General features: G+C 42.3%; 2 protein-coding genes across 8 annotated transcripts; both read left to right on the top strand.

Annotated features, from left to right (window-relative positions):
* Positions 1-225: 225 nt before the first annotated feature.
* On the top strand, positions 226-3,721 carry LOC137108586 (caldesmon-like). Of its 2 annotated transcripts, XM_067493360.1 has the most exons (5): positions 226-372; positions 585-681; positions 1,706-1,799; positions 2,081-2,168; positions 2,360-3,720. In XM_067493360.1, the coding sequence occupies exons 2-5, from the start codon at positions 663-665 to the stop codon at positions 3,296-3,298; spliced, it is 1,140 nt and encodes a 379-aa protein (XP_067349461.1). In that variant the 5' UTR covers positions 226-372; positions 585-662; the 3' UTR covers positions 3,299-3,720. The 2 variants fall into 2 exon arrangements, with proteins under 2 accessions (XP_067349461.1, XP_067349462.1); XM_067493361.1 differs by lacking the exons at positions 226-372; positions 585-681 and adding an exon at positions 1,939-1,968 and having other exon boundaries at positions 694-1,799; positions 2,360-3,721.
* A 926-nt stretch (positions 3,722-4,647) lies between these two features.
* LOC137108581 (uncharacterized) lies at positions 4,648-13,886 on the top strand. 6 transcript variants are annotated; one of them, XR_010912221.1, is made up of 15 exons: positions 4,648-5,212; positions 5,303-5,396; positions 5,513-5,600; positions 5,832-6,168; positions 6,675-6,768; positions 7,281-7,368; positions 8,230-8,536; positions 8,715-8,808; positions 9,120-9,207; positions 9,312-9,633; positions 9,784-9,877; positions 9,978-10,065; positions 10,888-12,495; positions 12,646-12,695; positions 12,826-13,886. XR_010912221.1 is itself a non-coding variant. In XM_067493352.1 (13 exons), the coding sequence occupies exons 1-13, from the start codon at positions 5,149-5,151 to the stop codon at positions 11,455-11,457; spliced, it is 2,328 nt and encodes a 775-aa protein (XP_067349453.1). In that variant the 5' UTR covers positions 4,648-5,148; the 3' UTR covers positions 11,458-13,886. The 6 variants fall into 6 exon arrangements, 3 of the variants coding, with proteins under 3 accessions (XP_067349453.1, XP_067349455.1, XP_067349454.1); XR_010912219.1 differs by having other exon boundaries at positions 12,646-13,886; XR_010912220.1 differs by having other exon boundaries at positions 10,888-12,695.
* Positions 13,887-13,904: the final 18 nt, after the last annotated feature.

Genomic DNA, 13,904 nt, shown 5'->3' with positions numbered 1-13,904 from the left:
TTATTAGAATAACATTTTCTAATTTATTTTATTGTTTTGTCTCACTACCGTCGAAGCCACATTTAGAACAGATACCAGATGGAACCAGACATTTAGAGGATTACACCATAAACCACACTCAGTGGTTCTTGCACTTTTTCCTGATAATTCATACCGGTTTCCATGGATCCAAATAAAACCTTACTCAGCTTTAATTTTGACAGCCGGTTTCAGTCGGTTCCGGTTCTGTGCGATGTAAATGAGTTAAATTGCTCTGCTCGGCGGTTTCGTGCTGCAGGATGCTGAGCGTCTTCAGAGTCTGAAGAAGAGAAAAAACACTGACAACCAGCAAATCAACCTGAATTGGAGACTAAAATTAACAAAGGACATACAGTTAGTATAATGTACATGGGTTAGTTCATGGAGGGATTATTGAATGCAGTCTGTGCATAGCGCTTATGGTTATTAATTAAAAATAACTAAATTATGTTGAATTACAAATATATTTTTTATTTTATCGCATTGTTATTTGTATATGTAATGATTGTCCTTTGTATCACCATAATAAGCACACTGTAATTTTCAGATGATATATTTCTTATTAGTGCCGACAATAAACAGACGAAGAAGAATTTCCGGTCCCCGCCGGATGTTTTGACGTTTGGAAAGGAGCCGCTGGAAAAATGGCGAACGCATACAGAAGTAATATCTTTTATTACCGCTTTATTATGATAGTTTTAATGATTATTTGTGACAGCTACACTGAATTGTCACAGTTGCTTCTATGCAAGCTAATAATGATTAAAACGTCAGTTATATAGAGACACATTTGTCATAGTACAAACATTTATTCCGTAAAGCGCAGGTGCTTAATGTTATAACCAGCTGTGGTACAAAGTGTTTGACCCACAAAACTTAAAAAGTATTATATTATGTGGTTAAAGTATCATTAGACAATATAAACAACATTAAAATTACACGAGTATTATTCACGTAGTATCGAAATGTGTTCGCACACTGTTGTTACTGTAGTTAAGGACAAATAAATGTCCTTTTTTAAAAAACATTAATTTAAATTCTAATCCTACTCCATTTAAGTTTTAGAGGGAAATTTAGTACTTTCTATTATCTACTCCACCGCATGATTTTACAGCAATAGTTTTCGGATTTAGCTTTTACTCACAAAACACAGTCAATTTATACTTTTTAGTGGTATTCATTTAAGTCATAATAAATATTTTCTCAAATACTGGCAGTTTTCTCTCTCTGTAATGTTTGTCTTTCTGCTCATTGTTTTGATTTTCTGTTTACTTATATTTTACATTACATTTGATTTATCATTTAAACTTAGTGTTTGTTGTAATTATGTCTTCTTTATTTTACTGGCAAAATTAAAACAGTCAGATATGATAAAAAATGTTTTTTCGGTTTAGACATCAAATAGACACAGTATTCATGTGAATTTATTTTCAGTTATTCGGTCAATCATTTGATATTATGTAACTGAATGGGTGATTTTACTTAGTGATTTTGTGTTTTGTTAATTGAATTTGTATTTTCCTTATTGTACTTGTGTTCACCTGTCCTGGGACTGGAGATCATTTTCCATCATGTTCCCTGATAAATAAATATAATTTTGAAAAATGCAGAACAACAAAAGCATAAACCAGAAAATAGAATCTCTGGATATTTAAATAGCATCTTACAGGTTAAAGTGTCTCTGCAGTGACAGACGGAGACATCAGACTGATGATACAGCTTCGAGCCACTAATGCAGCGATCTTCACTGGGAGAAAAAACTCTGCCATGAGAGGCTGGAGGTCAGTCTGCTTTTCTGTATCACAGGCAAAATGCATATTGATCCACAGATCTTCATTTGGTAACAATCTTATTAAGGTTACTAAAAATATTTAAAGATGAACAATGGCTGAAAAATCTTTCACTTACAATAATTTTAAGTTTCACCGTTTGTGCTGGACTGTTTTAAAGGTAGGCATATGATAGTTTTAAGGTTTCTACTGGTAAGGTTTCTAGAATAATTGTGATAACGGAATATGCTCACAAGAAAACCAGTTTTTGGCACTAACTATCACTTCTTTAGGGCTATAAGAAAAGAGATGGGGCTTCAGGGGATTCTGTCAGCACGTCAGCTGAAGAAGAAATGGGATAACATGAAAGATAAATACAAGGTCAGTCCAACTCAGAAAATTTGTGATTACAGCTCATGTAAAAATGCCATATGGTCGTTTTTGCAGGTAAAACAAATCAGCCACCAGATATATAGCTGGAAAATAAATATAGCTGGAAAATCTGCTGTGTACATGATTTCCCGTCCTTAAGTCAAGCTATTCATCTCTCCCTGTTTCGCTTTCCTGTGTAGGTCCTTAAGAACCCCCCAGAGGGCATGGAAAACTTGACCAAACCCGCCTCGTGGCGCTGGTTCCACCTGATGGACGAGGCCATGAGCGGTCACCTGGTGGGGACCGCCAATATTGTCCAGCCCTCCCTCGTGGACGAGGATGAGGAGGTCACCGCAGCCCTTCCTTCATCTCCAAATTCAGGCAGATGTATTTTTGTTAATTCGGGAACTTTAGATGGTGTCGGGACAATGGAGCAGAATGGGATAGAACCAGGGAACAGAAGGGGATCACCTGCAGAAGCTGTTGGAGCTGGAGGACGCATGAGAAGCCCTGAGTGCCAGCCTGCAATGAATAAAAGCCAGACTGCTGTACTATACGCCACATTACTGCCAGACTGCCCCACCACTATCGCTGGAAACATTGAGACCAGCAAGTCATCCTCTTCCTCCTCCAGAGATTTCGTCAGAGAGGCTGCAGAAGTGGACAGGAACCTGGCAGACCTGCAAAAAGAGAGACAAGCTCTGGAGAGAGAGCAGTCTGAATTTGACAGGGAGTTGATTTCTTTGGAAAGAGACAGAGAGCTGCTAAGTAGAGACATGGACATGTTAGAACAAGACAGAGCGGCAGTTGAAAGAGACAGAGCAGCTGTCGAAAGAGACAGAGCAGCTGTCGAAAGAGACCGAGTGCTTCTGGATCGCGACCGAGCATTTCTGGATAGAGACAGAGCTTTTCTGGATAGAGACAGAGTGTGTCTAGAAAGAGCCAGAGAGGACTTAGAGAGAGAGAGGGCACTGTTTAGGACAGAGAGGGAGAGCGATGCTGAGATGACTAGTCAGAAGGAGGTCACACTACAGACCAGATTCTACCAGAGCTTGATAGCTGCAGATGTAGACCAAGACCAGCAAGAGACCAGACAGAGACTGGTTTCTTTGTTCCAGAAGCTTGTTGAGAAACTGTGAGTGGAGAATGTTCTGTACTGTACAGATAGATTTTATGTGATGAAAGTCTCACAGTTGCAGCACAGTTGTCCCTGTAAAAAAACACTCATATGTTAATAAAGACTGTGTCCTCTCACAAGCTGTGAAGTAAGTGAAGTGGTTTAAATACGTACATTTTGTCCTGTACTGTACTGAAACCTATAATATGCTACGTTTACAAATGTTCCAAAACAATCATAGGAAATATCCTGTTGGGACTTTCCTTCTTTATTTAGTAAAGCCTGACTTAGTGATGAATCAGCTTTTCTCTTAGTGAACAAGTTTGATGTGTAGATCTGTGGTCAATGTTGGTGCCTGATCCTGATCTTTGGTTAAACTCATCCAATTCCTGCAGACTTTGTTAGTCATTTAAAGCCCAATGAGAAAGGCCTTTTTTGCCCATAATAACAATCTATGTTTCCGGCTTTCAAAACGTTCTGCTAGTTAACACGTTCACTGACTTTGATTAATTTCAGTTTGATTTCTGATCAAGAAATTGTGTACAATCTACATGAAGAAATTACATGTAGCAACTTGTTTGTAAATCCACAAACTTTCTGATTATTTTTAGGTTTACATGAAAACATGAATGACACTTCACACAGAGTTGGGTGTTAAGGGCTTTTTTCATATATATTTTGATGCAAATACTTTGTACTTTCACTTAGACGACATGTCCAGGGCTGTGTTTCTGCACTGTTGTATTTGCCACTTCTGAAACTACGAAGGGGATCTGACTTTTTTAGGCCATACAAAATTCTCCTTTTCCTTTGGGCTGTTCCCTTTCAGGGGTCACCACAGCATCTTCATGTCTCCATCTTACCCTGTCCTCTGCATCCTCTTCTCTCACACCAACTAAGTTCATGTCCTCTCTCACTACATCCATAAATCTCCTCTTTGGTCTTCCTCTAGACCTCCTGCCTGGCAGCTCCAACATCAGCATCCTTCTACCGATATATTAACAGTCTCTCCTCTGAACATGTCCAAACCACCTCAATCTGGCCTCTCTGACTTTATCTCCGAAACATCTAACATGAGCTGTCCCTCTGATGTCCTCATTCCTGATCCTGTCCATCCTCGTCACTCCCAAAGAGAACCTCAACATCTTAAACTCTGCTACCTCCAGCTCTGCCTCCTGTCTCTTCTAATAGGCCAAATTAATTTGTTAACGAAACAAATCCAAATCACAGTTAGAATCAATAATTAAAAGAATAACGGTTTGTTGTAGCCGTAATTGTATTAAACTTTAACGGTCTCTGTTTTTGCAATTCTGCAATTCTTTCTATGAAGTCCCGCCCTCCCAAGGTACTGGTCCCATGATAAGGGGCAGTCGCTGGCTGTGTTATCGAACGCACCCTCCTCGGAGCAGCGGAAACGGGATGCAGGCTAGCTCCGGTATCGGTAACGGGCCTTCTTAACGGTTTATGAACTCGTATAGGGGTGTTATAAGCTACCGTTGGCTACGTGGATGTCAGAAAAGCAAAAACTAACTGTAAGCGGTGTCGCTGAGTGGCGGGAAGCACGTCGCTGTTTCCATTTGTTGTTTAGGTTAGCTGCCTATGTTAGCTAGCTGGCTGCTTCTTTCAACGGTTTATCCTCGGAGGAGACAGACAACCACCGCCCGGTTAAAGTTGCGGTAAGTCTGCACCGGGACTGCCTCATATGATGGGAGGAGGGGTGCTGCAGTCGGAGGAGCAAGACTGGTGAGCCTAGGAATGTAGTAAGCATCAGGCCCGAGTACCAGCACTCCTCCACCCGTCCTTGTTTCCTTTTTCCCTTCCTTCCTTCCTCGCTCCCTCGCTGCTCCAGGACCACGGACCGGCTCTTCTTCCATGATCACAATGGATTCAAGCCTAAATTCGCCGCTGCATCACTTTCCAGAAAACTCCTATAAAAGTAAGTATTCGTTGTGTAATTATTCGTGCAGGCTCTTGTTAGCAGAGAAGCTGGTTACCTGTCAGTGACCTTTGACCCCTTCACCTGCAGTGACCGAGGACGATGTGAAGAGGCTGATTGAGTTCAGGGCCTCAAATGAGACCCTGTTCACTGGGAAAAGAAACTCTGCCAAGATCGCATGGAGGTATGAACCAGGCGCTGGTTTCCAATGTCTATCGTGTAAATCCTGTTATCTTATACCTTTATTAGTGAGTTTCCTTTACAGCTGGCTGACTTGTGAACCTCCACTGTGTCCCTCAGCACCATCCTAAAAGGCCTGGGTCTCGAAGGGAAGCTGACAGCAGACCAGATCGCCAAGAAATGGGACAATCTGAGGACTAAATACAAAGTAAATTATTACAGAGCTTTAAAATACACTATTTGTAATGTGTATTGTGTTACCAATTAGTTTCTGTTATTGTCCACCCTATTCATATTATCAGTTACCAAGACTTCTTATTACAGTTAAACAGCAGCGAGAATTACAGCGTCTAAAATGATTTTATAGTTGATTTTTACAGGCCAGTGTTCTTAATAAACCGGACAATCAGTGGACTGTAATTTGTCCTGTGTTCTCCAGGACCTGAAGCAGCCCTACCAAGGTCAGGACAACATTGGGGGCGTTGTAGAGTCATGGCCCTGGTTTCACATCATGGATGAAGCCATGCAAGGCCGTCTCTACAACAGCAACCTGGTGCTGAGTCCGGACACCACTGGGAACACAGGCCACCGTGGCAACAGCCAGCCAAACCAGAACCAGGAGAACACAGATATCCTAGAGTTTCTCATCAAGACGGAGATGGAGGACACGGTGTCAGCAGAGACGGCAGAGGATGATGGGACAGTGCATACAGGGGCTCCACCTGCTGAGGGGGTCCCTATGGGCTGGAGAAGGATGAGCGAGTGCTCCTATAAAAGTAGGCAAATACACCTGACTGAGCACTGACATCAAAGGTTTAGAACAGGGAACCCGGAGGAAACCCATGCAGGCACAGGGAGAACATGCAAACTCCACACAGAAAGTCTGTAGCTGGAAGGTATAAACCAGGGACCTTCTAGCTTTGAGACACAAGTATTAAACACTCCACCATCATGTTGTCAAACATAGCCCAGTGGAATTCATATAGAAATTTAACTAGGAGAGAATCATCATTAGTCATTTGTTGGACATTTTATTTTATTTTGTTTTATTACCGTATGGAGGAGCTGCATCACAGACGGGTCAGATTTCAGAATAATAGTAATCAGATTTTACACTCACAGCTTTGATTCTTAGAATCCAGCATGTAGGTTAATTCTACGTCTGAGCTGCATAAATCATTGTTCTGCTTCCAAGCTGCTTATTTCCCCTCTTTAAGATAATCTCAAATACCTGTGTATCAACACATACCTAAAATATCATTTTTTAATTGCTTCTTAACAGTGACAGAACCTGAAACGGAAAGAATGATCAAACTTCGAGCTGCAAACGAAGCTCTTTTCACTGGCAGAAAACACTCAGCCAAACCAGCCTGGAGGTAAGTAAAGTTTCAGACTGCCTGCACCAGGACTACAGCAGGTTCCAACCAGGATTTCCTGTCTCATTAAGTGAGCAACAACTTTTAGTGAATGTCGAAAGCTGTTGATTTTAAAGTATGAGGTAGTCCATGGAGATTTTGAAACTGAACATGTCAGGATATGTCAGATGAACAATTAATGCCAAGGAGTGATCTAAAAATGATCGTGCTGCCCTGTGACACACCCTGATCTCATGCTGCAGTATGGAGACTCTAATGGTAAATGGCAACACTTACCATCGAAGCACTGACTTTATACTCCATATACGACCAACTGATTTACAGCCGCCTGACTGGTGTCACAGAAGAGAGCAAAGGCTCTGTTGTTTCTGCAGATATTTCACAAATCCTAGACAACAATAATGATGGATAATTAACTTTTGCATCTTTTAATAAACAGGTCTTGCAGTTGTGTTTTCACATCCTGTTAGTCTTGTTTTTGAGGGATTCACACTGAAAGTCATGTCTTGCAGAGCCATTCTGTATGAACTGGGTCTTCAGGGGAAGCTGACAACAGACCAGTTAGCCAAGAAGTGGGACAACCTGAAGAGGAGATATAAGGTAGGTCTGACTGTCATGTCCATAAATGGGACATGTAATTATGCACCTGTTAAGGTAACAGCATTTCAAAAACCACTCTGACAAACACATTTTGTCCTTAGGTTGGACAAATGAGAGAGAAATTTAGAGAACTTGTTTTGCAGTTATTTTTATTCAGTCAATATTCAATTTTCAGTCTTATTATTAACATTAGTAATGCAGGTTTACTTTTAGAAGAGTTTCAGTTCACCTTGAAAAAATGACACTACAATGCATTTTAATCAGAATGTGAAAGAGTCAAAAACGATGATGTCTCAAAGCTAATTGTGACACAACTAACTTGTGAGTTTTTTGAAAAACTGACTAATCTGTGAGCTTAAAAAGCTTCATAATTTAATATATTCAGCAGGTGAAAATTGATAACTTGCAATAACCTTTACCCAGTTTCCAAATAATGTCATTAACTTTTCTGACTCAAACCTGGAGTTAAGTTAGTTTAGTTATTTAACCTGATATTATTCCGTGAACAGTATTTCTTGGATAACTGTAAGAACACTAAAAAAGGCCACAAGCAGATGTAAAACTTTTGACATTTTTTTTTTCCTTACAATTGGGGGGTTTGCCATAAACTGTACTTGTGTACAAAATGTATTTAACAAAAATTAGAGGTTTAGGATAAAACTCTGAAAAGGTTCTTGCACACAATCTGATGTTTATGGATTTTACAGACTGGGGCCAGAAATTGCCTGTTAGCACATTTTATTAATATTAACAATCTTGGGTCATCATTAGGTCAAAGTTTAAATTAAAAAATAATGTAGAAATGCAGTGATGTCCCTGTGATTCATGGTTAACAGGAGTTGGTGTCCCTGTCTCTACCAGGAGCTGAAGTTTCCTGCTCGAGGCGTGGAGACAAACCCCAGCTCCTGGCCCTGGTTTTACCGAATGAACGATGCCATGGAGGGACGATTCATAGGAGCTGCACCCATCCTCACTCCTGTCGTGGAGGATGAAGATGAGGACTGTGAACCGCTGTCGCCAACGCCCAAGAAACGAGCTCGCCGGAGCCGAGGTGGAATGGCTGAGTTTCTGACTGAGTCGGAGATGGACCTGCTGGTTGATAACGAGGAGAAAAATGGATCCGCAGCTCTGGGAGAACTGCAACGGAGTGCAGAGTTCACCTACAAATGTAAGAGTTGTTGGAAAACTATACCTACAGTATATGAAACTTTCTGAAGAGGCATGTGTTTGTGATTCAAATGCTTATATTAGATTGTGCCCTTCAGCGTCTATGCGCTATGTTAAACCACTTCTCTTTTTTAAGACAAAAATACTCTCGGCTGATCATTGAGTGTCCACTGTTACAGTGACAGAAGAAGACACCAGACGGCTGATTGAGCTCCGAGCCGCTAATGAGTCGCTGTTTACTGGGAGGAGAAACACTGCTAAGCCAGCCTGGAGGTAAAATAACTTGGGGAAAAAGTTGATATTGTACGAACAACTTTGTCTGACTCTGTACATTTTGCAAAGGGTTTATATTCATTCTCTGTTTTAAAATTAACAAAAGCAGTAATGACAAAAAAGAATCCTAGATGATAATCTGCACTAAAATGACCATAATGAGACACTGTCCAGCTCTAAACTGAAGCAGAGGTCATTTATACCTGACAGAACATCTTAGTTTTTCTATGAAGTTTGTAATTTATGTTCTTCTTTGTCTCTGACTGAGACATTTCTCTTTACGACATTTATTAGTTTTGTTTTGCCTACAGAGGAATAGTGAAGGAGATGGGCCTGACAGGGAAGATAACCCCTGACCAGGTCGCCAAGAAGTGGGACAACCTGAAGACCAAATTTAAGGTGAGTACCCCAAAAAAGTTTGTCTGGCGATCTGTGGTGACTGTCAGAGAACTTGCATTTATAGTTTAATGATTTCTCTTCCCCGTGTGTCTATGTTTCTACAGGATCTGAAATTTCCTCCTCGGGGGATGGAGAACCAGACTAACCCAGCCTCGTGGCCCTGGTTCCAGCTCATGAATGATGCTCTAGAGGGACGCCTGGCAGGGAAAGCTCCCAGAGTGACACCCATCTGGACCAATGAGGAGGACGGGGTCTTCGGCTCATCTCCTCCTCCCCCCGACAGAGACTGCATAATTGCAGAGAGGAGCAGTGTGTCAGAGCTGGAGAGTATGGTGGGAGGAGACAACGCAGGGGCCGATGGGAGCATCACATACATCGATGCCAGTGGAGAAGAGTGTTCAACACCCTCTGACCTCTCTTATAAAAGTAAGACCGGCTCTTCTAGGTTGTTCAGCTTTACATTAAAATTGTCAGTGGGAAAATGTCAAATACGCACATTTATCACCTTTAAGTGAGCTTGTCTGTACATCTCTCTCTGATGATTTCTCCCTCTCCACTTTTGTGCTACTGTCACAGTGACAGATCAAGACACCAGGAAGATGATTAAACTTCGAGCTGCTAATGAGGCGTTGTTCACTGGCAGGAGAAATGCCGCTAAAGCTGCGTGGAAGTAAGACACACACTGTTATACAGCTGAATGTTGTCCCACAGGGGACCTCTGACTGAAGCCATCCTGACATTTATGGAGTCTGTCCTCACTGTGTGTTAAGGGCAATCCTAAAGGAGCTTGGGCTCCAGGGGAAGGTGTCAACCTACCAGATGGCAAAGAAATGGGACAATCTGAAGAGGAGATACAAGGTGATCTGTTCATTAACATCCACATTCATGCTTTAGATTAGGTAGAAGTCTGGTGTTGGTATATATTGGTCTTCTGTCAGAAAATTCCAACCCAACAAAGTGCAACATCCAGTCTACATGTGGACCCCAGACAGAATATAAAGACAGACGTATTTAGAGCATGTGGGAAGCCTAGAGTTGCACCTTTTCCTCGTAGAGCCAGAAGCTTTTAAATAGGTAGTTGTAGATGTTCCTTTGCCCTGCTACCTCAGAATGAACATTGAAACCAACAGTCACACTTCCATCCTGCTGCATGTAGAATTAACAAATGTTGCATACTGACAAGAGATTTCAGATACTAAACCTGAGGACACAAAGTTGTGTTACATACCAGTGATTAGTCTCATTTATCATCCTTTTGGAAAAATCATATCTGTGTCTGTCATATCTGTCAGATATTAACAAGAACAAATAGTATGTTTATAATTGGGCATTAAACAACACAATGTTGCGACGATAAATAACGAACGAATGTGATAATCTTCAAGGATTTTCAGATGTTTTAGCTGCTGCTTGGCTCATCAGCCTTGTGGAATAGTCCAGGTAAACAGTGAAAATGTCAACACACTGGGCTCCAGTAAATCCTCACAGAGCCATTCTGCAAAATTTTGAGCAGGTTTGGCTGCAAATCATGATCTGACAAGGTGCTTCTACTTTACAGGGTAATAATTTCTGACCGTTTAATCTGTCAGGGGTTATTTCTACTACATGTTTGTTTTGTTTGTTAATTTACCTCATTCATTTTCAGTTTGGTAATATTCTGAAAATATGCGCCCCCCCCAGGACCTGAAGTATCCTCCCGTGGGGATGGAGAATGTAGCAGAAGGTGCGTCCTCCTGGCCGTGGTTTAACCTGATGAATGAAGCCATGGATGGCCGCCTGGCAAACAGTGCCCCCCTCCTCACCCCCGTCACCCAGGATGATGAGCAGCATCCCGACCCTTCGCCCAGAAACAGGCCCCGGCCTGCCCCTCCCCCTCCTCCACCCTCCTCCTCAGAGTACGGACAGGAGGCATTCGGGGATGCTGCGGAGCAGAACCAGCGCGGCTCGGATGCATGTGAGGGGGCATTAGGGGGATTGGAGAGGGAGTGGGATGTGGTGGAGAGGGAAAGAGCGGTGCTAGAGAGGGAGAGGGAGATGGTGGAGAGAGAGAGGGCGGCCGTGGAGAGAGAGCGGGCGGCAGTGCAGGCAGAGAGGCTGTGGTTGGAGAGGGAGAGGGCAGCAGTGGAGCAGGATAGAGCCATGGTGGAGCAGGAAAGGGCAGCTCTAGGCAGAGAGAGGGAGGTGTTGGACCAGAGAGCCTTGATGCTGAACTCTGTAGGACACTCTGGACACCTCAACGCTCTGATGTAGCCCACCATGCTGTGGGGACAGAGATTGTTTCTGTAGAAACATAACTGATGGTCTCTGGTAGAGGTCTAAACCCCTGGGCTATGGAGGACCACAGAGAAAATGAAGACCTGCTACACCACTGAAGAGACACATTTGGTGGCTGTTGGCCTTCCTGTCAGAGCCAGGGAGAAGGACAGAGAGAAGACTTCGCTGGGTGTCTAGTCCTGGAGATATGCACCGCCTGGGGGTGTAGTAGGAAGGCTGCACAATTTAGGCTATGTTCACATCACAGACCTTGAAGACAAGCCCAGTGATTTTCTATATTTTCCTTACTGTTAGCAAATTCTGTATAAAGTCTAAAACAGACTCACTGTAACATCTGTAAATCCAGAACCTGGTTTTCATAGAGCTCAGTGAATTGATGATTCTCAGTTGTCCAGGTTCAAAATTTTGAGTCACAGCAACTCCACTTCTTTTCTTGTTACTTTAAAACATTTCCTCACTTATCCAAGTAGCTTCTTCATTCTGAGGAAAATTGGTTATGAAACTCCATTTTGTTTCCTGTTTTAAAGGGAAAATTAATTGTCCCCTCACTGGTGGACATGTGAAGTAGTCTTCATCAGCTCGACCTTTATCTGGGCCGTCCAGTCGCACTTGAACACACCGCAGAGCCGACATACATGTAGTGGTACATGTTTCATCAGAAGTAGAGAAAAGGGAAGATCTGGGAGCTCGTATGAAAAACCGTAAACAAAGCGTTAGCTCACCAATTTCACACAACTATTGTTCACCACAAAACAACACTTTATAGCTATTTCTAATGAGGATATGTCCAAAAAAGACAAACTGCACTGGCGTTCTTAATACTATGGAGTGGTCTGTTTTACCTACAGGACCAATGGCGATTCAACTTAATGAATCAGCTGAAAAGTCACTGACACGGGTCTGATTAGTGCTGATGGTGCAGGTCTCTCGTTGGCGTGTGGACGGCATCGGGTTGGTGTGTCATGGCTCCACTTCTAGTGAGGGAAGGATCTCAACTTTAGCTCCAACTTTTAAGTACGTCAGTGAGTCCCGCTCCACTCTTTTCCGTGTTTTCCCATCATAAGTTTCCATAAGAAATGGTCTGGAAAGATGTGATGGTGGTTCTGAGTGTTTGGAGCTGCAATTTTAAAAAGTACAACAGTCAATTTGTTTTAACCTCTACAGCACAGAAGAGGAAGAAGTGAAAATCAGGCTCTTGATTCACAGATGTTACAGTGAGTAGGTGTAATTTATTTAGTAATTTTATGGGATTTGTTGATGGCAACAATAATGCAGGAAATTTCTGGACCTATTCTCCAAAGCTCATACCTGATGTTTTTATTGTTGATGGTTCATGTTTTGCAGTGACATGTGGCTCGGGCTTCTCCACTCACATGTCAAAGTGTCCTTGAGCAAGTCACTGAACCCCAACTTTGTTGCTCCCGGTGAGTTCAGGCCAGCTGCATAGCAGCTCCCCCCTCTCTGTGTGTGTGTGTGTGTGTGTGAGTGAATGAGAAGCAGTGAAAAGCACTTTGGGTACCAGTAAGGTGGAAAAGAACTGAACTGGGTCACAAGAACAACAACGGTAACAAATCAGTTTGTTTAGAAGCTGCTGGTTATGATGTGTGTATGTATGTGTGTATCCATAATGTTTCTTTTTCCTGAGTGTGAGGAGTCGACACTGAATGGTGACAACAGGGGAAATGTGCAGAGAAATGCACATGGGAATTGTTATCTGAGCATTGTTATTCCAGAGCCACAGATCAGATATGAAGCAGATCCAGCAGCACACATGGAATTGGACCACATCTGATTTGAGGTAACGTCAGCTGTGATGTGAATTTAGCCCTTATAGGGTCGAGATTTTTCCTTATTGAAGTTTGAACTTCCTGACACGAGCTAATGGGCAGAAGCTAATTTATACAGAACGTGTTTCAACTCTCATGTCTCACATTTTGAATCAGTGCAGCTGTCAACACAGACCATGTCTCCGCTCACTGAGCCACTATTTTAAGTTTATTTTAAAGCTTGATGTCTGCTCTGTCAACACGCACATAGACACCAGTGTGAGCTTCGGTCAGCTCTTCTCCATCTGATGCTTCCAGCTGTCAGGCTAATCTGCATTACTACTCATCCACCCACAAACTTCATCTCCAATCACTCACACAGACAGTGACAAACTTCTTTGTTCTCATAAACCCAAGAGAAGAAACGTAATGATTCATTTCCATGAAATGATCTGCATCTGCATCAAACTCTTTGTATCTTATGGTACTTTTATGTTCTTCTGTTCTTTATTTCATATTTCTTCTATTCAAGTGAATGGACTTTCACTAATCACCTGGTAATTACAAATGTATCATTTTGGATGTAATTGTGCAGCTCTGCCGTTTTTAACCTTGACCCCGGAGATGGACACCAGTGTTCCCAGTAACCCACCGCTA

Source organism: Channa argus, chromosome 23 (genome assembly GCF_033026475.1).
Source record: "Channa argus isolate prfri chromosome 23, Channa argus male v1.0, whole genome shotgun sequence".
NCBI classification, from domain to species: domain Eukaryota; kingdom Metazoa; phylum Chordata; class Actinopteri; order Anabantiformes; family Channidae; genus Channa; species Channa argus.
Note: the sequence above shows the minus strand (reverse complement) of the source record. Positions and strands in the feature narration are given on the sequence as shown.